Here is a 25,691-nt window from a genome sequence, read left to right as displayed (position 1 = left end):
AATAAAGCCCACGTGCATACAACTATTGAGATTGGCACTTGATCAATTCATTATTCAGAGACCTGATACCCGGACAATGGAGAATGTCTGGCATGTTAAAAGAGTGTATGATAATGTGTTACTTTTTTTTTTGATTGAGCGACAACGTTCCGGTTGGATATTAGTGGTTTGCTGCGCCACTTGGTCAGGGCACTTGTTTGAACAAATTGAACTGCAAGAAGAAACCTTCTTGCCTCTTCTCCTCTTCTTCGTCTTCTTACAACATCTGTTCATTCTATATTTCCACACCCTCCTCCCATCCTCCTTCTTCCATCTTCATAACATGTCCTTAGAAATAGGCCAGATTAAAATGTCCAAAGTCAGCAAGTTTATCAACACTCGTCTTGATATGCTCAGTCTGATTGCCTGCACTCAGGTATCCAAAGCATGGAGCGAAGAGTTCACACCACATGTTTGGCGCACAGTTGATCTCGTTGCCCAACTTCGATTCAAGGATCTGGATTCGAGAACCATTTCAAAGAATGGGCGTCATATCCGAGTTATAAAGAATATCTACAAAAGATCAGAGCTCAACCTCCTTGAGGATTCCTGTGTCAGCAACTTGGAGCACATCACTATATGTATAAAGCCCGAGGATGGCTATTGCCAACAGGCTAGACGGCTCCTATCTCAAAATAGCCACTCCCTTACTAGACTGGAAATCCTTCGTCATGTTCAAGGCGACCCAAAAGAGTTTGCATTGGCAGAGGCAATGACTCCATTGTCTGAGCCTTATACCTCAAGGCTTACAGAAATCTATATGAGAGATTTGTCCATGCCACGAGCTTCTTTCTCGTCCTTTCTTGCAACATGTCCACTCCTCGAAGAAGTGAACATTCGTAGGTGCAGTTTTCTACCTGGAGACTCAGATAAACCACTCTTCCGACATCAACGTGTAAAATCCCTTATTTCGCCGATTGAACAAATCTTTTCTCCTGCTGGTCAAAACTCATCATGCCCATCCTCCCCCTCTCCACCTCCACTTATTGTGCATTTCCCCAACATCACCTTTCTGGACACATGGAGTGATACTACATCAACATTAGACAACCCAACCTCTTCAGACATCAAAATTAAGCTTATGGAACATTGTCCGCATCTCACGGAATTCTCTCTCAGCGACACACTTGAATCTTTAGTCAAGGATCTGTTAATCAACACTGTTAGTCAACTCTCGCTGTTTTGGCTGTATTACCAATTTCTCTCGCCTTCCATGATACTGGCAGTTCTTCGTCATAAGTCTACGCTAAAAAGATTACAGACGTACGATCCATCTACTGTCGGTTGGAGCCCTGACGCCGACCGAGTGATTCCTGTGTATGATGCCTTACAGGAGAGATGGATTATACAACTTCTATTGTCAAAATGCTCTAACCTCACAATAGTGGACCTTCCCGAGCATGAATTGGATATGAGTATAGTTCATCTTTTTCCATGGGCATGCAAAGGTCTCAAAGAGCTCCGTATCCGTATCATAGGCCTCGACACCAAAGAGCTAATCATGGCAGTGATCAAACTGTGGGCTCGTGGATATAACGAAAAGCAGCGGACCTTATATGCAACGACTAGAAAACATATTCTTTCAGACTTATCCAGTATAGATTACCAAATCGAAACTACTGATGCCCAGAAGTTGTCGATTGTAAACAAAGTTACCACTCACCTGTTGCAATTTAATGATCTAACCAAAGTATGGCTTGGATACAAGGTCTGGTCTGTCAAATGGACCAATGATCCTCCAAAGCAAACCGAATAAAAATAAGACCATCAGTAACTAAGGCCTTTTCTGTCTGTAGAACCATCACAGCAAACTACTGCGCACCATGTTAACAATATGACTTGAACTTTTTCCTGACAGATGCCAGGCGAATGTTTGGCGCAGTCAATAATAACGGATGATTGCAGAGCAATCACAACAATAAGCCGTTGTGTTGCCAAGGAAAAAGGAATAAGTTCTGTATTCTTGTTTTATTTTATTTTATTTTCCCGTGGCAGTGCCTTCTTCGGGTGTTCTCCTCTTCCATCTATTCATGCCCTCCCGCCCCTTTGCCCCAAAAAACACTTGATCGCTCACACATACACAACCACTTTTTTTTTTCTTCTCCTTTTTTTTTTTTTTTTTTTTTTTTTTTCGGCAAACATTCTCCCTCAATCTTTCCATACCTGCCTTTTTATTTCTCAATTACATGGATCGAGCTGATATCAGGATTTTAGTCGCTAAGGCGCTCAGCATCAATAGTATGGTTGCTTGCAGCCAGGTGTCCAAGGCATGGAACAGCGACTTTACACAATATGTATGGTATGGAGTTGATCTCGAACTCCAGCCGAGATTCAAGGACCTTGACCCCCGGATCATTGCAAAACATGGACATCATATCAAAGTTGTCAAAAACATCAAAAAGCGATCAGAACTCGATTTATTTATGGACCCCAGTATCAAGAACTTGGATAACCTGACCGTTCGGCTCAAGAACAAGGATGGGTTTTGTCGCCAGGTCATTGAGCTCATTCGACAAAACCTTTGCAGCCTCACCAAACTGAGCATTACTGGCGAAAAACCTAATAAACAGCGAACACCATTTGACCTGGCAGACGCCTTGACTCCAAAGAGTACAGCCAACGAACCATCTAAAATTGTTGAGATGACCATAGAACATCTATCCATGTCACGAGCATCGTTCTCGACTGTGCTCTCACTCTGCCCTGCCCTCAAGGAGCTGGACCTTCAAGACTGCAGCATTCTTGGCGATGGTGATGGGAAGGCGTTCTTCCAGCACATGGAGCTATCGTGGCTTCTATCGACATCAGCGCAGGTCTTTAAACCTGACCCTGAGTTGTCCACAGAGCCGCTGTTAGTACATTTCCCAAAACTTCTGAGCTGGGACATTTGGAACCCTAGCAGCCCCCATACCATTGAGAACGCAGAGCTCATCAAATCCACTATCACGAAGTACTGCCCAGACGTTAGGAGGTATTTTCTTAACGACATATCAAGCGCCAGCACTCAGACCCTCCTCACGAAGGCAATCGAAAAGCCGACCTTGCTATGCGTGGAAATTGTAGCAATCACACCAAGTGTCATCATGGGCATTATACAACACAAGGCGACTTTAGAGGAACTTCGCACATATGACCCGAGGGCTGGTGACTGGGACTATTGCGTAGATGATGTTTTTCAAATAGAGGACAAGACCCCAGATAAATGGATGATTCATTTAATATTGTCCAAGTGTAGTGCCGTGAAATGCATCAAGCTGCCGTCACATGAGATGGACCTGGACCACGTCCAGCATTTTCCATGGGCCTGTAAGGACATAAAGGATGTTAGAGTTCGTGTGAAAGGGTTAGATACCAAGGAGCTGATCTTGGCCACGATCAAGAAATGGGGCCGCGGATGTTATGCAAGGCGGAGGGCAAATGCAAGTAATGAAGCGTCAAAAATCGGGGGTATTACGAAGGAAACTGAAGCCAAGCATGAGACTGCGGCATCTACAGTCGCAACTGTAACCGCAACTGCGGCAGACCAGAAGAGTGAGGACAATTCTGTTGCGACCATCCTAGCTGAAGACGAGGGCAAGACGACTACGGAGGAGACAGAGACAGAGATAGCCAACCCAATTGTAGACAAGATGGCCGCACATCTGCTGAAATTTGAAAACTTGACCACAGTATGGCTTGGTTATAAGCTCTGGACCTTGCAGTAATAATAAAGGCTGAATGTAAATACCCTTGTGAATGACGGAATCGGAGGCGAAGCTTTTTTTTCTTTGTTACTTTGTAACACATCATGTCATGCTGTAAAATAGTTGTGTCTCCGCGGGATTTTAAAACAAACAAAAAGCAGTAGCCCTAGTCACTTGAATGCATTATGGCATCACTCATGAACATTTTCCTTTGCATTTACATGGTAAAGCATCTTGCTTCAGGAGTTGGCCTTGAAATTTTCTCTGGAATAGGCTTGTGTTCCCAACTGGCTACCAGTGACAATTACATTGATTTTATGAGATCCTGGGGTTCCAGTGACATGTGTTGAGAACACTGGGTAACATAAGACTTCCTGTCACGACAATGGTATAGAAGCGGGATTTTCTTTTTTAACCAATGCGGGCGGAGCAGTTGGTCTTTGCTTGTGACTGAACAACATCTGGGCAGGGCAAACTGTACGGTGGCAAAAGCAGGAAGGGCGATGCTTGCTTTCATCTGTTTGTGGAACAACAGGAAGGAAAAGGGGAGTGGGAAAGATGTTTTTATTATATACTCTTTCCTCCCTTTCTCCCTTCCTCCCTCTCCTTCCTTCCTTCTTTCCTTCCTTTCTACTCATTTCGCTTTAATACACTCACATCCACAAGAATTCTCACTTTTTATATTTCTTTGTTACATATTAGCACCATGACCACAATTAGGAACCCTTTTGATTATCCTGACATCAGAACCCATCTCTGCCGATTCCTCGCGTGGAACAGTATGGTTGCCTGCAGTCAAGTCTCAAAAGAATGGAACCGCATGTTTAGTGAACAGATCTGGCGAAAAATTGATCTCAAAGACCAGCAAAAGTTCAAGGAGTTGGACTCAGATACGGTTGCAAAGAACGGACATCTTATTCGTAGCATTGCTAGTATCAGGAAACGATCAGACCTCGATCTATTTAGGGATCCTAGCATTACGAAGCTGGAAAACTTGAGCCTCCAATTGAAAACTAAATCAGGTTTCGTGAACCTCCTATCAGAGATCCTGCAGAGAAACATTGATACTCTCACCAGCCTTGAGCTTAGTGGCAATTCCAGTCGCGATATTCCTGACTCGTTTGATGTTGCAGATGCACTCTTCCCAGCTGGCTCTACGACAACCTTGAAGCTTAATAAACTTAAGCTTGCGCACCTAACGATCACGCAAGATGCTCTTTCTACTGTCCTTTCACGCTGTCCTGATCTCAAGGATCTTGACATTCGAAAGTGTGTGGTGACGACCAAAACCGAAGGAGAGCCGTATAAGCATGAAGGTGTGACGCGCTTATTTGCATCAGTTGAGCAGGTCTTTGATCCCGACAATGGTAAAGAAGTTACCCCACTGTTGGCACAATTCCCCAATCTTACGTTCTGGGAAACCTGGAGCAGCAAGAACAACCTGGATAACCCAACACCAGCGACCATTCAAGCCAAGATTCGAGAGTATTGCCCAAAACTTAAGGAGATGTATGTGGATGACTCTGCCAGCTCGATTACCCATGAGCTTTTAGCAGATGGCTCCGAGAATCTGTCGTCTATTTGTTTCCAATACAAGACAATCGATGCTTCTGTAGTCTTGGGCATTCTAACCAATAGGGCAACACTAAAGACGCTCCGTACATACGCCCCTACAGACGACGGTTGGAGCTATCACGCAGATACAGTGCCCGAGTCACGCGAGCGCTTTACTGAAGGATGGATGGTTCACCTTGTTATGTCAAGCCCTCAATTAACTGTTTTGGATTTCCCGGAGCATGAGGTGAGGATGAATAGGATCGAACATTTCCCCTGGGCCTGTAAGGATCTCAAGGAACTCCGTGTTCGTTTCCACGGTCTCAACACACAGGGGTTGATTATGGCCACCATCAAGAGATGGGCTCGAGGGGTTCAGTCAAGACGATATGGATTACCAGCATCGGAAGAGAGGACAGAATCTGAGCCAGCCAAGGTCGAAACAGCAACAGTTGAAGTACCAGCAGCAGTTGAAGCACCAGTAGCAGTTGAAGCACCAGTAGCAGTCGAAGTACCGGTAACAATTGAAGTACCAGCAGGAAATGTGGCAGTAGAACAAATGGCCGCGAACATGCCAGCAGATGGGCAAGTGGAGCAAGGAGAACAAGGAGAACAGGTGGCCCAAGCAGAGCAAGAAGGGCAGGGGGCGCAAGTGGAGCAAGGGGCACAAGGAGAGCAACCAGAGCAAGGGGAACAACCACAGCAAGCAACAGAGGAAGATGGGAGAGATGGCGCAGCAGACAATGAAAACAGCGAGGTGGAGGTGTCTGATGACGATCACCCCCTTGTACACAAAGTTGCAGACCACTTGCTGCAGTTTGAAAAGCTTACGACGGTGTGGCTGGGCTACAAAGTCTGGACTGTATAAAAAAGGACGATGCACCTCCCAGTAAAATACGAATAAAACATTTAAAAATGTCCTCCAGTAGCTCCCAGTAGACGAAGGTTTTCATTTAAACATTAATTATGCTCATTGTTTTGATGTGAATAACACAGCCTATGTGTGCATGTGAGTGTATATGCCTGTGGTGGCAATGAGACAAGGGGTGCACCGACAAAAAACTCTTTTTACTTGCCCCTCTCTTTTTTTTTCCCTTCTTTCCTTTCCTTGCTTTTTTCCTTGCTTCATCTTTTTCCTCTTCCATCCTCCCAACTTTCTTCCTTCCACGGAGAGTGACGTTAAGACAACATCGTACTTTCACTCACAGGCACAGAAACTCTACATCACCAAACAATGCAAGTCGTTTCTGCCACCACAACCATCACCTCAACCCCTGTAGATTTGCGGGCCGATATCAGAACCCTAATCCACCAAGCTCTTGACCTGAGGAGTATGATTGCTTGCAGCCAGGTTTCAAAAGCATGGAGTACTGAGTTCACTCCTAGGATATGGAACACAATTGACCTCGATAATCAGCCTCGATTTTCAGAACTACCGTCAAACATCATTGCTAAGAATGGACAATACATTCGTATTGTCAGAACCATCCGAAAACGGTCAGAATTTGAACTCTTTAGGGATCCCAGCATTCAAAATATTGAACAACTCGTTATCCGAATCAAACCCAAGCGTAACTGTCAGCGGCAGGCGTTTCAACTCATCCAAAGGAACTTGCGTTCCTTATTTAGACTGGACATCAGGATGGGCCAATCCGTTACATCGCATCCAGACTTTGCACTAGAGGATATATTTGTCTCACCTGACCCAGATTGTATGCCAAAGCTCACTGAACTTCGAATTCAATATCTTTCGATGACCCGAAAAGCGCTTTCGACTTTGCTCTCACGATGTCCAAATCTGACAGACATTGACATTCGATCATGCACTTTTCATGGTGATGGAGTCGGTCGAGAGGAACTATATCAGCATAAAGGCGTCACCTACCTCTTTGCCTCTTACCAACGGGTTTTCAGTCCAGATCCTGGTTCGTCGTCAGATAGCGATAATGCAGTTGTTCCACTACTCGCTCATTTCCCGAATCTGCAATACTGGGACTTGTGGATGCCTGACATCCGACTGGAGGATTCCGCAGCCGAATCCATCAAAAATACTCTCAAAAAATACAACTCAAGCGTCAAGGAGCTATCCACAATGCAGGCCGCTGGTTCTATGGTGCATGATTTACTCGCTAAAGCATTTAAGAGCATCGAGTTTATTTGCCTTAGTTACGAAAAACTATCGGCTTCCGGAATCTTGGGTCTTCTCTTGCACAAAAGTACATTGACGATTGTTCGAGCCAACAATCCTGATATTAGAGACTGGAGTTACTATGCGGATCAGGTGATTCCCGTGCGAGACACATTTGCAGATGCATGGATGATTCACTTGATCTTCTCAAGATGCGCTCTTTTGACCTTTGTAGATCTTCCAGGGCATGAGATGGATATGGACATGATTGATTCTTTTCCATGGGCATGTAACGACCTGGTCCAACTCCGTATTCGAATCAAGGGACTTGATACTAAAGAACTCATCATGGCAACGATCCGCAAGTGGTCTCGAGGGGCTTATACCAGACGGAGACAAAGACGGAATGAAGAACAGAGACAAGCTACTAGTAAAAAAATCGATGCTAAACCAACTAAGGATTCAGACGGCGCTGCTGAAGTTTTTGAGACTGTACAAGTGTTTTTGACGGATGGAGACAATGGAAAGGATAAAGATAATAATATAGTAAACGGATTTAACAACGAAACTGAGGCAGTCAATCCCATCGTGGACAGAGTAGCAACACATCTATTGAAGTTTGAAAAGCTCAACAAAGTCTGGCTAGGATATAAGATTTGGGAGTTGTAGTAACACCGAAAAAAAAGAAAAAAAAAAAAAAAAAAAAAAAAAAAAAACAGGCTACAGCTTACGCAATTTAGACAAAGTAATGGTGCCATAATTGAAGGGATTTAGCGCTTGACAATGCCGTTTCATATTCATATTAATTTTGTTTGTCTTCATAGGCCTTTTTTTTTTTTTTTTTTTTTTTTTGGCAACAAGAACTTTGTGAAGGAGTGTTTGTGCAACCCCCAAGTTTGTGTCGTGCATACAACATTGACTGGTGTTACAATCGCCATCCATTCTAAACACGATATTCTCGGTCGACACATTTATATTGGTATTTAGTATTTTCATTGGGATAGTGGATTGACTTTTAAAACATGCTTTTGCATCTGGATCTGTTAATATATCAATATCCAAATTTGTCAGTTAAAGAAGGGAGATTCACGTTTGAAGGAACCCTGGATCAACTATGATATAGCCCCCATGACAGTGATAATAAAGAAAATGCGTTTTTTCTTTTTTGGCTTTACTTCTTTGTGCGCCTTGAGCCACTTTAATCACGAATATTTAAGCCGCATATGTCCGGCAGATTCATAGACGAGCAAGTCGTATCTGTAGCAGAAGGAGCTCCTGCCTTACTTGACCAACAAAGGTTTTGATTATTCAAAATCAAATTACTAGTCAGCTGCTGACACTCTTCCATCGTCAATGTTGAAGATCGGTTGAATGAAGTACGATACTGTGGAATAGTATAAGACCATGGAGCCAAAATGGGCACAGGCGGCCCCACCTGATCATCTGACACTGTACGGTATTTGTCAAAGGGCTTGACCTCAGGTTTGGACTGCAGATACGCTTTGTTGTCCTTCAACATCAGCTGTAGCTGTGGTTCAGCTTGTGGAAAAGGCGCACGGATTTCATGAATCGACGACATACTCTGTTCTTCCTCCAAATGGTTTTCATACTTGTACAAGTCTCTATAGAGTTTGTAAAGGCGCCACATGTCCTCATCAATGTTGGTATCATCGCCATGAATAAGACAATGAAGTCTTGAAGAAGTAAAAGCCAGCTGATCGTTGCTTGAACGTTGTGAAGTAAGAGTGATATTCAGGCTGGAGATGCGTTCAACCAAAGTTTCCTGTTCATATTGCGCCAATCGACTCTGACGGCAAGTGTTGGACAAGCACCGGACATAGAGAAGTGAGTTGAGAACACGAAGCACATAGGAGGAAAGATACTGGGGCAAAACATTGGCTAAGACCCACTCGCGAGTGATATCTGGGATACGGACAATGAAGGAGGGGGTTGAGAGTCTGTCTGGAGGGTATGCTGGAAGTAATGATTAGAGAAGATTCGTGGAAGAGTAGAAAGGAAAGGAGAAGTGGAAGATAAAGAAGCAGACGCGTTGTCAATTGCGTCTTGATTGTAAGAGACTGAATCCATGATGGATGTGTGCAGGTAGAGCTAAAGAAAGGCAGAAAGAGCAGCTTTTGATAAAGGCGAGAATACGAATAAAGAAAGACCTTATATGCTTATCAACAAGTGATATGTCTTGATCATTGATCCACGCACACATTGACTGGCCATCATGCAGAGAGATCCATCAAGTCAAGGGCCACTGGACCTTATATTTTAACACTGTATATAACTAGCATAGAATTTCCTTTTCATTCTCTCGGAATACATCTCCATACTGCTGTCTCATGTCTTTGTGCACGTAATCAATATTGATCAACAATTGAATAACGCATCATCGCTCCAAAAAATAATAAAGTAATTTAAAACAAGAGTCTGTATTTGCTTTTTTTTAGAGGAAGGACAGCTACTCAAAAATAAAAAATAAAAACTCTTTTTCTTTAGCGGGTCTTGAAGTACTCGAGGAGAACGTTCATGGCCTCGGACTCCTCACCAAAGTCCTTGACAACGACGCAGGAGCAGCCAACGACCTTGCGGGCATTGCCCTCACGATCAATCTTGCAGAGACCAGCCCACTCTCCGAGTTTCTTGGCATCAGAGACCTTAATCAAGTTGATGTTGTGCTCAGCGCAGAGGGCCTCAACGAGCTTGATATATTCCTTCTCAGTGCAGGTCTCAACGAGGACAGCCATGTGGGCCTGGCGTCTGTTGATACACAACATTCCCATTTGTTCATTGGTGACAACAGAAACAAAGAGATAAGGCATAAACACACAACGATAATGCGATGTTGAAGGGAAAAAAAAAAAGAATGAAGGAAAATAATACGTAGAGTGATGCGGGTCAGTCATCAAAATCCAATTGCAAAGTAAAATTGGTTCTCGGAACCCTTTTTTTTTTTTTTTTTTTTTTTTTTTCAAAAAAAAAAAAAAGGCTTAATGATGAATGCTTAGGAAGGAAAAGGTAGGAAATATAAACAAGAGGGAGGATTGAGCCGTTGAGAAATAGCAATTGTCCATTACCTGTCAAGAGCCTTGGCGCACTCACGGAGACCGCGAGCAAGCCCATCATGAACAAGGGCACGCTTCAAAACGTCCTGGAGAGCCTCCTCAACAGACATCTGACCGCGAGAGGTGGTGTCGGCGGCGACCTCGACTTCAATAGGAGCATCAGACATGATTGATTATATGTTGTGAGGGAGGTAAAACTATTCCAATCAGATACCAAAGATTAGGAGTAAAAAAAAAAAAAAAAAAAAAAGTTAATCAAACGCGATCAAAGATTGATCGCCAAAAAGGGCATGATCATAAACGAGGAGAAAGATCGCTTTTTTTTTTTTTTTTTTTTTTTTTTTTTTTTTGAAAATAGATTCATTAGGAGAAAAGAAGGGAAGAGAGGGTAAAATCGAGGAGAAACGGAACTGAAGGTCTTTGAGCAGCTGTTTGTCGAGTTGGATCCAAGATCGATCTTTTTTGATTTCATTGTATGCTCCACATGATCTTGATCTATCTTCGATGCATAAATAATGACAATGATAGCAGTTGGCGTGCTTTTTTTTTTTTTTTTTTTTTTTTTTTTAGTTGCTTCATCAGCTGTATCCGTGTTTGGTTCGGAGGGCGGATGATCCTATTCATACATGCATACTAGGTATTACATGTTTCATATAAACCAAGCAGGCACAAAACTTACAGACACAAAGTGAAGGAAGCAAACCAAAACATGAGCACATCCTTTCTTTTATACTAAAAAAAAAAAAATTTTGTCCACTGAAAGAAACGTCACAAATTTTTGGGAGTCGCACAATCTTGGCCCAAAAACAAAGAAGTCAGCTGATTTGTTGCTCTTCTCGTCTTTTCGCACAGTTTATTCACTCTTAATAAAGCTGATGAGATAAAGTTCTCAAGAGGAGGCCTCTAAGTGCTTGTCCTGATGTTCACCTGATGTTCAATGCACGAAGGGACAGCGACATATTGAACATCGAGGCCGTCGTAGACCCTTGACACCAAATACATGTGCTAGCAAGGGATCTCCTGTCGGACATAGTCGGGGCATGAACATGACTGAAGGAGATCTCGCTTTACGCCCGCAGCAACGAAGTACTCTACTCCAGATTCTTCGGATGACTTTACCACGAAGTGTAAGGAATGAAAGAACGATTAGAACCTCTCCATATACAATTACCCTTATGAAATTGTCAATCTCCGACACATACCTCTCTTTCGATCAGCTTTTCGCATACTATGATCCTTGTGTCCGCAGAATTTACTGCCGTTGCTCTCGGCAGTCTTTCTTGGTCGTACTGTGAAAGCGTCGCAGGCTGTATTCCATTCTTGACTTTGGAATACTGTGTCCTGAAGTCCTGGTCAATAGATCCCTGCAACTTGTAGATTAGGAAATCAATTCGTAAATCGCGCTTCCCTCCCAGCTCATGTACCCTCAAGGCCTTGAACTAAGACACCAGAAGGTTGTTTGTGTCTACGTGCTGGTAATCCTATTAAATGAATTAGAGTGTCAGGAACTGGGATTCATTAAAGTAATCATTTATAACCGCCATTTAACTTTCCTCCCTCACAAAAAGCACCCATCTTGGTCTCTTTTCTTTCGTAAGCTAGTTCTTTTCCATATAGTTAAGAAAGGTTTTGATTCTGTGATTACTAGGGTCATAAAATTGTCCCTGGATTCTTTCCCATAAATCATCTACTCTGTTATCAGATCCTGCAGTGCGCATTTCTTTAAGTAAAGCGGGTATATGCTGCCAGTATTGCTCCTATGGGGTATGACGGCGCGTTAAGATGTTGTCGCGTCAAGATACCTTGATGAAGTATAAACATGGTATACCCTACCTTGAATTCATCCCTCATGCGACCTTCCCACAACTTCTGTACATGGAAGTGACAGAAGTAAATTGATGTGGAGGAGAACACTTCCTGAATAGCATCACTCTGTGTCGCAGAGTAGTCCACCATAAACTTTGACATCTTGAAGCGGGAACAAAAAGCAATCTATGTTGGCTGGAGACTCTATTGTGGGCATAATCACAAACTAGCACACAGCAATGGAATCAAGGGACAGAGACAATGCTTTTTAATGCATTATTTGAGTTGGTGTAACGTCGTTGTCAATGCATCAAAAAAGCTTCTTTGTTTGTTTAGTGCAAGGTATTACTGGCACGCTCAGTAGGACGCATATCAAAAACACATGTACAAGAAATATTGGTAGACCATCTGTCGCAAGTAGCGGATAGATTATTGCTCTGTTTGGTTTGCTCGACTCGTTCGATCAATGATACATGTTAATAAAATTGATTGCAATAAAAAATATTCAAGTTACTGATTACTGTTAAAGGCTGCTCTAACCTTCACTTGTCCTTACACTCTCATCAAAGTCATCTTCTCACCACTAACACATTCCTATTACCAACATCCCTGCAACATGGAGATCGATGACCTTTGGCCTTTTCTTACTAAAAAAAAGATACACCCCTATCGTCAGATATGCATCCACCGAGCTTCTCGCCTTGAATGTATACCGCGTTGATGTGCTCGGCACCTTCTTCGCTCTTATCCGTAACATCTATTCATCTCATCGTAACTTGGCTACCGCACATTTAATTCTCGGAAAGCAAATTGAAAAGTTTGGAAGTCCTCAAGAGCCGGTTCTCTACTTGGACGACCTATCCCCCATCGAAAGGATTAAGACTCTAGTTCATTGTGAGGATGGTCGCGCAAAAGCCATGAGCGTCGCCGAGAAAGCTATTATCAACCTGAAGGGACGTGTTGAGGGAAACCAACGGGTGCGTAAACAGCACTTCATGACCATCGACAAGGATTTAAGGAAGTCCTTTTACTGGGGTTTGGAGGAGCGAAAGGACTGTGAGTTATATCACAAGCAGAAACTGAACCATTGCACTCTGCCCGACCGAAGCTGACGTGAAGATTGCACTCGATTGCCAGCCTGGTGACATTGTTGTATCAAGGGACAGCAACATGTCTATATACAAAAGTATAAAGGCCATCTGAAGGCCAACCTCGACAGAGTGATTCCTCGTCTACGACATCCAAGATGTGCTAAAGGACCTAGGACCAAACTCACACCAATTGGTGTAGTGTCGAACAATGACTACAGCAGAAACATTCCATCGCTCGGACTACCGACCAATTTCGGAATCACCAAGAGATTAATTGGATGTATTTTTTTTTTTATTTTTTTATTTTCTATTATGATTTGTCATTATTATCGCCATCATCGCCATCATCGCCATCATCATCATTATTATTAGTCTATTACTATTATCATTATTATCATCATCAGTATTATTTATTATGAGCAGTTAAATTAGCAAACTTCCAATTCGGTTATTTTTTTTTCATTGGCTGGCATTGTTGTAGCTTGTAACCACGCTATATGGTCAACTTGAAGGACTGCATGGCGATTATCACTCCCATCCTACCTTTTGCTTCCTACTCTTCCCCTCACTTCAAAATTCCCTGCAGTGCTATTCACTGCTGAGTATGAGAAACCAAAACGACGGAAGAGTCATTCCTTCATCAAACATGGTGTTGATAATTTTTTTGAATCTGGCCTGTAGTTGTAAGTGGTCAAAAGGTTACCGCATGATATATTATTTAATTATTTTGTATTAGGTATCAATTCGATCTTGCGGTGGTATCTGTCCGATGACAAAGTCCAGCTCAGAAATGTCCATGAAGCAGACTTTCAACTTCCACTGACCGTATTTGTTGATCATAAACAGACACCTATGCCTTTAAACAGCGCCTTGAAGGATATTGAGAAGGGTTTTGATAATGGATCTGCTTCATCTGTATCGCCGGCCCATCTTCTGAGGGATCTGCCCCGCCTCCCATTCCCCATGAAAGCTTTCAGCGTGAATACGCCTCCATTCCTGACAGATATACTACCAAGAAGGATGGGAGCAAAGGCGTAGGAGACACCAAAAGAGGTAATATACTATATATATATTTTTTCTTTTTATGGCTTGAACACCTATTAGTCTTCATCCGTCTACAACACATAGCGAGCTGGCACAAGGCATGGCTCAGAAACGCAGCTCCTTCAATAGACACAAGACTGTTGATCATCATACCCCACGGGACATAGAGGAGGAGTCCCAACAAAGTTCTCGGTACCGACCTCGATATACCATCAAGCATCGTGCTCGTAAACTGAACACCAGGCTCCTGACGCCATGAAGCAGTACGTATGGAAGGAGTACAATGCTCTACTAGAGAAACCAGTACTCCAACCTGAGAAGGAGGAGGGGAGGCAGAGAAAGAAGGACATAGACGAGATGGGTAGAGGAGATCTAGCCCGTACAATGAGTTGGGAGCACTTTATTGCAACCCTCAACGTTGGGACCGTTGCTGTGAACGTTAAGGGGGCCTTGAAAGAGGCTCAGTTATCACTTGAGATGAAAAGATGTCTTGATGAAGCCGTCCTTCTCGCTGCGAACACCAAGCGATCTTGGCAGGAAATTCTAGGTCAGTTTTTGGAGTGATTATTTTCTTCTTATGCCATTGATAAAGATGACGGAGAAGATCCTTGATTGTATTTGCAAGCGCATAGAAATGAGTGAGATGAGCCAAGAAGAGGAGGAGGAGGAGGATGAGGAAGAAGTGGCATTGACTCAAGACGATGACGAAGACGCTGATACCCAGCAATGTGCTTTCATTACTATGTTGATGCTTTGTCTTTATAGCGGAAAAGATCTTATCGAAAGGGCTAAAAAAAACCAATGCCACCATGATCAAGGGGTTTCTCCAAAGGCTGTGGGAGCTGGGCATAATAGGCAAGGTCGATAGGAGACCAATTAAAAAGGAAATACCATATCCTGCGAATGCCCTACTGCGATCAGTTTCACTTCAGCTTTCGTCGAACTGAAGCGCATGTATAAATGTGGCTGTAAGGAGCTCTTTAAAAAGGTATTGAATTTGTTGTGGCTATTTTGTGTCATGAATCTGTTGTGAATCTGCCTTATATTTTATAAGTGACACTAACAGGACTCTTTTTCTTGGCAGCTTCAGCGTCAGTGAGACAAGGGCCTGTTGCCTGGTGTAGACATCAATATTCAGGAGGACATTTCTGCCATCGAAAACTTTGTCCACCTGAATCGACTCACCAAAAACAGCCGTAAAATGATTCCCTTCACCTCAATGCAACAACCTTTCGTCTCATTCTCAAAGGGTGAACTACTTGCAATTTTTTTTTTTTTGGAAAATCAAGGACCTAATGCGAGAAATCGAGAGTTGGAATACGGAAGGCAGGTCGAAGGGTTACGATCCGTCCCTAGCAGATATGACGAACTGACTCATGGCTAGAGAGGCAGGGTACCTTGTAACGCAATTGCTCTCACCTGTGGGCAAGTCCATCAAGGAACACGAGGAACACAAGGGAAGGCGTGGATTTAAAGACAAGACAATTTTGATGTCACTAAAAGGAATGCGAAGGCACCTCAAGTGCATCAGAAGAGCAAGTTTCAACTGCAAGGCCCACAGCAAAGACGGCTACGTATTAAATGGATCAATTCGAGTTGATCAGCTCGAAGAATTTATAACGGAGAAAGGCTTGTTGCGAGACACCAATGGGACTCCTGAAGGGTTAGGGATGCTGAGTACAGTATCGTTGCCGACCGTCTTCTCAACATGATCGGAGGATCAATTGGTAGAAAGAGGGGCAGGCAAGTTTGGGGCGAGGTGACAAGCCAAACAAAATATACTTCTTCTCTGTGCGCATATTTAACTGGATGGACTTTTTTTTGCTGTGCACTAATGTCTGTGTACAAGAAACATGATATGATCGATATCAAAACGCATTGGTACCCCGTTTGATTTGTATCTTCTGGTTCTGGATTCTTGAGGAATGATTGGGGATTATACCATCAAGTATGTATTGTTTACTGCAGGGATCTCAAGAAAACAAAATAAGGGGAAGAAGTTCAGGACAGGACAGGACAGGACGATGGGGATTCGTCCTGTACAATGCATGCAATACCATTACCATATCCTCATGTCCCTATATCCCCAATTATGTACAAGGACTGTTCATTGGACAAATGTAGAACACATCATCATACATTTGTTTCATGATGGGCCTTGACATCGTCCCAGGTTTACTTAATTGCCTCTCTATCCTTTCGCTTCTGTCTTTCTTCCTGTCCAAATCCTTTTCTATTCTTCTTCTTATCGACACTCGTTGTTGATTCTCTTTCTTCCCTCTTCCCCTATTGATCTTTTTCTTCACCTTTTTCAGTCTCTCTCCTTTAACACTGTCAGTTGTTACTGCGACTTTGTCACAAGAACAAAAAAAAAAGGCCAACAGAGCAAATTGCTCCCGCTTCCGTTTCCCCCTTACTTTATTCATTCATTCATTCTTTCTTTCTTTATTTCATTCTTTATTTCATTCTTTATTTCATTCTTTATTTCATTCTTTATTTCTTCGTTTCATTTCATTTCATTTCATTTCATTTCATTTCATTTCATTTCATTTCATTTCATTCACTTTTCCATTCATTGACTTTCTGTTCTGCTTTGTTTGCACTTTGGTTTTGTTCTTTCCATTCTTTCCATTTTTTTTTTTTTGTTCGCTGTATAACCTGTATAATATTAAAGATCCTCATTCTCAATGTCTCCTACGCCAGTGCGACGAGCACTCCAGCAACAACAAGAACATTCACAACTGGACGATGCTCAAAGCATCCTTGGCCCTTGGCAACGCAGGTTCGATAGTTTAGAGGTTTTTCAGAGGCAGCAGCAGCAACAGCAGCGTCATCTAGAACGACCGCCTTCATACCTTGATTCAATATCTGCACCCCCCTCATCACAGCTTTTGTCTATCTCCGACATCTCACCACCAAAGCCCGCTCCTTTATCTTCAATACCTTCGCTCTTCTCTTCTGACGATCCTAATGATCCTCCTAAAGGCGGGGAAGATATCACTTGGCTGTTAATTGTTGTACTTTCGGCTGCGCTTTTGATCTCTCTCGTGTCCATTATTCGGTCTTGTGGTCAAAGGACTGGCTGGCTGTCTCTGTCAAGTAGTAGTGATGGTCACGGTGCAGGACACAGGAGTCAAGGACATGGCGGGCGTAGTTCAAATGGAGGAACATCCAGATATCCTGGTCATGGTCCTCACCAGGTGCCTTCTGAAGACGAACCTGACCCAAACCAAGAGCTAAATGAGAATGACGAGCGGTGGGCGCTCATGACAGAAGCACAACGACAGGCATATGACTCCAGCAGAGGTAAGGGAAAAAAAAAAAAAAAAAAAAAAAAAAAAACGCAGCTCCTCTATTTTTGGCAATGTACTGAATTGAATTCATGGACATCATTGCTGAGAGCATGCATGAAGACTGCATTCATTTCGCAAGCAGGCTCTAAGAGCAAATGTCGAGTCAAAGCCTTGAAAACAAAATTTGGGACACCACCTCTCGCTTGCTTCACTTTTTACTTTCCGACTTTTCTCAGTTCAGCAGGCACGGAGACCTTTTGTGCGCCTGAAGGGAATTCGCCTTGCACTTGTCTGGATCAGTTTTGAAATAAGAGCTATCAATTTGTCAGACATTGCCACTCCTTTTGCTGTTCTTGATGGCATTGATTGTATCATTCGAATTGACAAAGACGTTGACAGGAGATTTTTTTTTTTTAAAAAATGTGTACAGAACTATGAACACCAATGCATTGGGCACATAAGACCATAATTCCTAATCAGTTGCTCTCAATCTATGATGACCATGACATAACATCTATTACCATAGCCTTCCAAGCGGCCCATCCACCCCTTAGTGTTCCGACTGACATCTCGCTCTCACAACACTTATCAATTCAGGAAAAAGGCGTTTCTGCTTGGGAGTTTGAGGCTCCATACGACAACCATAGAGTTCAAGTTCATGACAGGACAGAGCTCTCATTCCCACCAATGAACCAGTTGGAAGCATCAGTCCAAACCAATTTGCCCATGCCAAAGCAACAGGAGGTTTATTACTGGGAAGTCAAGATGTTCGAAAAGAGTCCAGATACAGTTGTATCTGTTGGCGTTTCTACCAAACCATATCCTAACATTAGACTACCTGGTAAGTCACTTTTTATTTTGAAAAATGTGGAGGGATCAAATTACAAAAAAAAATTAGAAGAGCACAGGTGGAGGAGAGCGAGATGCAGGTTGTAGTGTCACAGCATGAGAGCATTTATGCACTTTGTATCCTTACTCCTTTTTTTGTCTGTTGTTCATGGGTTCGTGTGTGACATTTTTAGCAGAGCGGGAGTGCATGGACTTTTTTTTGTTTATTTGTCTAATAGTACTAATTGTAATTGACTTGGTTCCATGAAATAGGATGGACTCGTCACTCGGTGGCCTATTTTTCGAAGGATGGTCAAAAATACTGCAACTCACCATTCAGTGGACACCCGTATGGACCCATCTATTTCGAAGGCGATGTCATTGGTTGTGGTTACCGCCCAAGGACCGGAACTATCTTTTTCACGAGAAATGGCAAACGACTGGAAGACGCATACACAGGCTTAAAATTTAACTTGTTCCCAACCGTCGGTGCCACTGGGCCATGCATTTTACATGTCAACCTGGGCCAGTCAGGCTTTGTATTTGTGGAAGCTAATGTGAAGAAATGGGGACTAGCACCTGCCAATGGATCATTGATTCCCCCACCGGCGTATGGTAGCGAACGAGGGTCTATTTTGTTAGAAGCAGGATCTACTATGTCGCCCACACCACCTATGAGACGACCTAACTTGCAGTCGAGTCAATCAAGAGCGAGGATCGAGGCCGCCGGGGTTTTGGTGCAAATTGATGATGATGATGCCGGAGAGAGTGGTGGCGGCTCAGAATATGGAAAGAAGGTTATAGCATCAGTCACTCAGCAGCATATTTCGCTTTCAAACATGTCTGTGCCGACGAATGGTCATGCACTTCCTCCACATTATTCGAGTGTAATAGGTGGCAATCGTACTAACCCTGGAGTATTGGGGGCTCAAGGATCTGAAAGCGATGATGAGACGACTGCTCTCATAGCGGAGACAATATCTAGACCCGTGGGTCGTGGTCGAAGCGGGACTACAAACAGTATAGCAAGTGGTAGTGGGACGAGGCGGTAGAAGAACGAGTGATAAATTTGTAGCAGCCCCTGTTCTTTTGATCATGTAACAACATCAATAAATTTCTTAAATAAAAAGCGTAGGCGCATAGGTGTGGACCAAACCAAATTGGTAAAACTAGCACTGTGGATCCTTTAACGGACATGAGGACTGGTCATTTTCATCCTGTCTTATTGAAACGCGGATATTCACAGTACCACACCTATACATATCTGCTAAATACATACAATCATACCCATACCCATCACTTGGACATCATCAGCGAACCTTGTTGATCATTATCTCTAACATTCACATCCTTGACCTTCCATCTAAAGATTTTAAGGAAATCCTTCTTCTGTTGTCTTTCTCTTCTCTCTTCCTATTTTTTCACTTGTACAATACAAACACGTACACTATCTCATCCTTAATTATTGCGTTTGTCTCTAACCTTATCTTCTTATCAACCTTGCAGCACCACTTATCCTGCAAAGGTTGTCATATACCCTCTTACGTTCTTCCCTTACGCTATCTGAGTATAACGACCAATGGAGTCGTCAGAATCAGGCAAGTTCTTCATGATACCAAAATATAAAGCAGACTCACACATAAAAATAAAGAATAATGATAATCATTATTTGACGACTTTGTTGGTTTAGGTGCTTCACGGGTACTTACCCCTCTAAACATCAATCATCTCAGTTCCAAGCTCAATTCGTCCTTGAATTCTTCTTCTCGTCATGAAAAAATTATCGCACCCACGTCATCCGCCGCCTTACTCAACTCTTCCAAGAGAACTAATGCTAATGTTGCCAGCATTGCACTCGAAAATAAAAATGGAAATCAGACTAAGACGCCCTCAACTTCTTCTCCTCCGCTTAGTGACCATTCAAGGCTGGAAACCTCACCAGTGACCCCTGAAGCGTCCCCCAAAAAGCAGACGTATCCAACCAGACGGCAAGTTACCCCCATTGAGGGGATAGCACGCCCATCATTGCACAATAGTATCTTGGGCTCTCGCCAGGCTCTAAACAAACAGATCAGCCGGCTTCAGCGTAGACAGTACGGATGGATGATACCCCGTCGAACGGACGAGGGTTGCTTACATATATCAAGGGCTTCTCTAGTGAACCCCTTTGTCTTATCCATGGACGAACAAGAAGCGCCAATCCCTCGCGTAATGTTGACATCTGAATGGAGTCTTCCTGGAGGTACCCGAGGTGAAAGCAAGGTTAGCAAGGATAACAAGAATATTATAAAAAAGCAAGCGCCAGGCGTTACTCTACCTAGAGCTACTATTGGCCTATCTAGTTCTGCAGGCAATTCTACTCAGCAAAAAGCTATGGGCCTAAATATCTCTTCCTCTTCTACTTCGCCTCCCCCAACAAAAGTCGACCTTATCCCTAAAGCTTACCCAGCTATAAATACGTGCTCGGAAGCGTGCAAGGATACAGAAGGGGTTAGTCAGTTGCCCGAATCGACTCCCATTTCCGCTCCTGCGAAAAAAAGAGCTATCTCTTATGAAAAGCGTGCTCCAAGTCTCCTTTTGAAGACCCAAGAAACATCTTTATCACTATCATCCTCACCAGCATCATCAAATCAACTACTCATTTTGGAACAAGGAGCACCCACTTCATCCGTAGTGAATCAGGAGCGTATGCCCATCATTCGCAAAATTATGGAGCCAGGACCAGAGCCCGCCGTCAGTGCAGAACCAACAAACGCCGGTCAAGGTCAACGGCCGGAACAGGCGCCGGTACTTGAAGTGATCCATGAAGCCCAACTTCGAGGAAAATTTAAGGGGCGATTTGTGGACGCCAAAGGATATTTGGCTACTGACGAAGTACAACCATCCACTGGCAGCAAGGTTTCTCATGTTACTCATATACAGACGTCCAGAAGCATTAAGGCTCCTCCATGCTCGGAACAGGATATCAAAGTAAGAGTTTTAGTGCACAGATGCTGCGAGCACTTAATCTTTATGATGCTTTGATTCTCACATACTCACCATTCTCCCTGCTTTTACATTCCTATAATCAGTATGTGGAGGGATCTGCATACAATAGCATATATCGGGCATACAAATTGGATGTCCTAACGTCGGGTTTCATACATCGGCACTTCTTCGCTGCAATGCACGAGATTGTGGGCTCGAACCACGCTGACAATGATCGTTTGTATCAACTGACGCGGATTATGAAGATGTATCCAGACACTACCAACTCCCGCCAGAGTCTAAGTATAGGTTCTACTACAATGCTATCTGGTACATCGAGTGACGCGAATACACAACACGACTCGCCATCGCGAGCGTGTCGAAGTTTGCATAGATCACCATCCTCTTCATCACTAACACCATTGTCAATTGCATCCTGGAATGTGAAAGAGAAAAGGAAAGAAGGGAAGGAGATAATGGTGGTGCAAGGTAGAAAGGAAGAAGAAAAGGAGGAAGAGGAAGAGACAGAAGAAGAGATAGAGGAAGAAACAGAAGAAGAGATAGAGGAAGAGACAGAAGAAGAGACAGAGGAAGAGACAGAGGAAGAGACAGAAGAAGAGACAGAGAAGGAGACAGAGGAGGAGACAGAGGAGGAGACAGAGAAGGAGACAGAAGAAGAGACAGAAGAAGAGGGAGAGGAAGAGGAGAAAGAAGAGGCAGAGGAAGGGGAAGAGGAGAAAGAAGAGGCAGAGGAAGGGGAAGAGGAGGAAGAGGAAGTCAATAGTGGCGAAGAAGGGTATGATGATGGTGATGATGGCACCCGCGATGATGAACGTGGTTCTAATGATGGTATTAGAGGGGTTCCCAGTATGCAAAGCCATCCATATGATGATGGACACCCTGGCTATCAGCAGAGAAGGGACCGTGGCGCTGGCCTCCAACCTTGGACCAATGGAGGTAGGGGAAGTCATATAGTCAGGCTCAATGTCAAGGTGACGTCTAAACCTATTTTGAATGGACCATTAAAGCAAGCTACTATAGTACCAGCAGATCAATCCAAGAAAAGGTCCTCTTTCAATAAGGTGCCTTTCGCATCGTCACAATCATTACCTAAAGTCCCTGTCAAGCGAAGACATGTCGAGGAGGATAAGGGAAGGGAGATTGAAATAGAGCATGAGAACAATGATACGAGGAAAACGCAGAAACGCCTAAAATCAGCATCGCTTTTCCAAATCAAGGCCAAGATCCGCCTGACATCCGATGCAGAAGCACGGTTACCTAAGTCTGCTTGGGAAATCATGCTAGCAGGTTCAACACCCATCCTCGCAGTCTCAAGTGTAAGCCATGAAGAAAACCAGAAGAAGAAGAAGGAAGAGAAGGAGGATGGAGATGAGAATGAAGATAAGAAGAGTGGAATTGAAGAGAATGAAGAGGTAGTATTTTTTGGATAGAAGGCGATATAGAGGAAGGCGAGAATAAAGTATCATCAGCTCAGGAAGAGTTTTCTAAAACTATCATCTATGGTCGTCAAAACACTTACTACCAACGACAGTGGCGTCTTCAGTTTCAATTGCAACTGTAGGTACACCCAAATTATCGGACATTTAAGATCTATTTGCAGCCATACGCGTGCTCGCGAGGACTGGCCAACATTTCAATGCTAGCCTTTTATCACAAGCAAACCCATTTATCAAGCACTTCTCCCAACTATGTCTTCATGAACATCAGGATATTAACGCTACCCCTGACATCAGACTCATAAAAGTGATCACTTTAGGCAAACAAAGACAACACCAGAGTTTAAGCAATAGTGGGAAGAGATCAAGGTACGTCTATGGGAATGGTCTGACTTTGACAATCTTTCAAAATGTAGAGGTGGCAAATTGCACAAATAGACACATAATGTTGGCAAGTATGCCTTTTGCAGGCAATAAAAACAACTGTATTTCATCACAAAAAGGGGAAGAACCCCTTCCCCGAAAAAGCACAACACTCATCATTGCGGTATGCAAGTAATTGATCATCCCTATTTGAAGTTTTGGTTACAATTGATTTCTATGCTCCTTGTCATTACTTTCATTATTTAATACAAAGTACTGCCGGGGTTTTTTTTGTTTGCTTTGTTTTGTATAAAAATATTGCGCAGCCAAAGTGATATCTCCATGGTGTAATTAGAGATGGATGCAAAATAATAATAATGATAAAAAAACAGTGAATGTTTGCGTGTAAATGTGCTTGTAAAGATGTTATGTGCAAAAAAAAAAGCTTGACATGCCCTGTCCACTATTTTCTCGCCCGAATTTAGAGAGGGCCCCAAACTTTATAGCCAAGCCAAACGTCATCCAATTTCTCAAACTTGAGCAGCTGTCTCACCACCTTGTCAACAATGGGATTATTGACGATATTGCTTGCTTCTCCCTGCTGCTGCTGTTGTTGTTGTGGCAGCGGCGGTGGTGGCTGTTGATTTGTGTTTGCATCTGCGCCACCAATAGCAGTTGTCGTCGATATCGTTTGCTCAGCAGTTGGAAGCTCGCGCTCTTGGTCCACTGTATTTTCAAACGCTACAGAGTTCTTTTCAGTTTTTGTTAAGCTAGCTAGTGCAGAGCGTTGGCGTTCACGGTGTTCAAAACGCCATTTGTCGATCGCCGCCACGATCAACTCCTTAGTATCGAGACCGCGGATGCGTACTCGAAGCCGCTTCAGGTCCTTGCATGCCCATGGAAACCGATCCACCATATCAATATCCATCTCGTGTGTAGGAAGATCTACGACGGAAAGGTGTGGACATCTTGACAACAAAACATGGATCATCCATCCCTCATTGAAGCCATCAGAAATAGAGAGGGCCTCATCAGCATTGTAGCTCCAGTTCACGACGTCGCATGGATCGTATGATTGGATTGTTGTGAGTGTATTGACGTGGAGTAAAAGACCTAGGACCACAGCCGTGGTGATATTGCCATAGATAAAGCGGACTGAGGTGAGGTTCTGGAAAGCCTTGGTCAAGAGCTCACACATTACTGAACTTGAAGAGTCGTTCGTATAGAGTTTCTGGATATTTGGGCAGTACTCCAAGATCGCGTTCTTCAATGTTTGAGCTGTTGGATCCTCTAGTGGCTCTTCAAAGCTCCAGGTTTCCCAGGTCTTGAGGTTCGGAAAATGCACCAACAGTGGTGTCGAAGTCTGATCAACAATGGGTTTAAAAACTTGTTCGATGGAGGCACAGAGATAGGACATCCGTTCATGTTGAAACAGCTCTAACCCTCCATCTCCAGAGAAAGTGCAATACCGGATATCGACGTCCATCAACTGTGGACAGCACAGAAGTAGGATTGAAAAGGATTCTCGAGTCATGCTCATATATTTGAGCGTAATGCTGGTAAGCTGATAGTTACATGCGGAGGAGGGCGGCACGAGTGTCTCTGATAACGCAAAGACTGTGCGCTCGTCCTTGGTGTCGTCGCCAGAGAGATCTAGTGTTTCCAGAGTGTCCAGATTCCGTCGGATGAGTTCAGCAGCTTGATGGTGGTACCCATTTCTCGTCTTCAGGCGTAGAGTCAATTGAGACAGTTTGTTGATGCGAGGGTCCTGGAAAATGACGAGCTCTGAGCGTTTCCTGATATTCTTAATGATCCTGATATGGTTTCCATTCTTGGCGACAGACTTGTAGTGCAGTTCCTTGACTTTGGGCTGGCTCTTCAGGTCGATGGTGTGCCAAATATGAGCAGCAAATTCATTGTTCCAAGCTTTGCAGGTCTGACTGCAATTGATTATATCTTCCATGCTTAGATATTGAACAACCCGTACTCTGATCTCGGGTGTGTCTAGCGGGTTCCTGTAAATAGGCATGGTGTAGTGAGAGTCTTGTTGTGTATCAAATGCTGTGTGTGTATCTACTTTCAAGGAAGAAGAGTGATTCAAAAAGAGATTTGATGTGGGAAGGATGGGGAATAGTGGGGACTCAAGGCGATGCATGATAAGAGAAGAAGGAAAAAGAGGAAGAAAGAAACAAAAGCACTTGGAAGACGCCCCTTGGAATAAATACATGGACAGCCTTGCTTTCAAACACAGCCTTGTGTGACAAACAGGTGTGGGCGAACATGGCTCGCCACTTGCTTATTCAAAAGATTATTTTTTGCCCAGAACATGCGCCTTCAATGCATTCATGCGCTAGCATAATTGTTCTC

The 25,691-nt window shown here is 43.5% G+C and overlaps 9 protein-coding genes across 9 annotated transcripts; 7 read left to right on the top strand and 2 right to left on the bottom strand.

Annotated features, from left to right (window-relative positions):
• The first annotated feature begins 243 nt into the window (after positions 1-243).
• On the top strand, positions 244-1,820 carry BCR41DRAFT_361683 (hypothetical protein). Its single transcript, XM_022025584.1, has one exon. The coding sequence runs from the start codon at positions 323-325 to the stop codon at positions 1,793-1,795; it is 1,473 nt and encodes a 490-aa protein (XP_021877066.1). The 5' UTR covers positions 244-322; the 3' UTR covers positions 1,796-1,820.
• Positions 1,821-2,180: 360 nt separating this feature from the next.
• BCR41DRAFT_361682 (hypothetical protein) lies at positions 2,181-3,761 on the top strand. The gene has a single exon (XM_022025583.1). The coding sequence runs from the start codon at positions 2,226-2,228 to the stop codon at positions 3,741-3,743; it is 1,518 nt and encodes a 505-aa protein (XP_021877065.1). The 5' UTR covers positions 2,181-2,225; the 3' UTR covers positions 3,744-3,761.
• A 496-nt stretch (positions 3,762-4,257) lies between these two features.
• Positions 4,258-6,202, top strand: BCR41DRAFT_361680 (hypothetical protein). The gene has a single exon (XM_022025582.1). The coding sequence runs from the start codon at positions 4,429-4,431 to the stop codon at positions 6,142-6,144; it is 1,716 nt and encodes a 571-aa protein (XP_021877064.1). The 5' UTR covers positions 4,258-4,428; the 3' UTR covers positions 6,145-6,202.
• A 173-nt stretch (positions 6,203-6,375) lies between these two features.
• On the top strand, positions 6,376-8,080 carry BCR41DRAFT_185022 (hypothetical protein). The gene has a single exon (XM_022019782.1). The coding sequence runs from the start codon at positions 6,511-6,513 to the stop codon at positions 8,071-8,073; it is 1,563 nt and encodes a 520-aa protein (XP_021877063.1). The 5' UTR covers positions 6,376-6,510; the 3' UTR covers positions 8,074-8,080.
• A 1,743-nt stretch (positions 8,081-9,823) lies between these two features.
• BCR41DRAFT_361678 (50S ribosomal protein L30e-like protein) lies at positions 9,824-10,672 on the bottom strand. Its single transcript, XM_022025581.1, has 2 exons — positions 10,488-10,672; positions 9,824-10,170 (listed from the first exon to the last, which is right to left on the bottom strand). The coding sequence occupies exons 1-2, from the start codon at positions 10,640-10,642 to the stop codon at positions 9,906-9,908; spliced, it is 420 nt and encodes a 139-aa protein (XP_021877062.1). The 5' UTR covers positions 10,643-10,672; the 3' UTR covers positions 9,824-9,905.
• Positions 10,673-12,907: 2,235 nt separating this feature from the next.
• On the top strand, positions 12,908-14,425 carry BCR41DRAFT_389532 (hypothetical protein; the record flags this gene model as incomplete). Its single annotated transcript, XM_022028133.1, has 2 exons — positions 12,908-13,337; positions 14,109-14,425. The coding sequence occupies 2 exons, from the start codon at positions 12,908-12,910 to the stop codon at positions 14,408-14,410; spliced, it is 732 nt and encodes a 243-aa protein (XP_021877061.1). The 3' UTR covers positions 14,411-14,425.
• A 2,613-nt stretch (positions 14,426-17,038) lies between these two features.
• BCR41DRAFT_361675 (concanavalin A-like lectin/glucanase domain-containing protein) lies at positions 17,039-19,678 on the top strand. The gene is made up of 3 exons (XM_022025580.1): positions 17,039-17,722; positions 18,236-18,550; positions 18,811-19,678. The coding sequence occupies exons 1-3, from the start codon at positions 17,104-17,106 to the stop codon at positions 19,587-19,589; spliced, it is 1,713 nt and encodes a 570-aa protein (XP_021877060.1). The 5' UTR covers positions 17,039-17,103; the 3' UTR covers positions 19,590-19,678.
• A 1,807-nt stretch (positions 19,679-21,485) lies between these two features.
• On the top strand, positions 21,486-22,955 carry BCR41DRAFT_374394 (hypothetical protein; the record flags this gene model as incomplete). The annotated part of the gene is made up of 3 exons (XM_022026866.1): positions 21,486-21,834; positions 21,994-22,371; positions 22,546-22,955. 3 exons carry the CDS (start codon positions 21,486-21,488, stop codon positions 22,953-22,955), a joined length of 1,137 nt encoding a protein of 378 aa, XP_021877059.1.
• Positions 22,956-23,481: 526 nt separating this feature from the next.
• On the bottom strand, positions 23,482-25,463 carry BCR41DRAFT_361674 (hypothetical protein). The gene has a single exon (XM_022025579.1). The coding sequence runs from the start codon at positions 25,351-25,353 to the stop codon at positions 23,806-23,808; it is 1,548 nt and encodes a 515-aa protein (XP_021877058.1). The 5' UTR covers positions 25,354-25,463; the 3' UTR covers positions 23,482-23,805.
• Positions 25,464-25,691: the final 228 nt, after the last annotated feature.

Source organism: Lobosporangium transversale, assembly GCF_002105155.1.
Source record: "Lobosporangium transversale strain NRRL 3116 chromosome Unknown BCR41scaffold_50, whole genome shotgun sequence".
NCBI lineage: Eukaryota > Fungi > Mortierellomycota > Mortierellomycetes > Mortierellales > Mortierellaceae > Lobosporangium > Lobosporangium transversale.
This window is presented reverse-complemented; position numbering and strand designations above follow the sequence as displayed.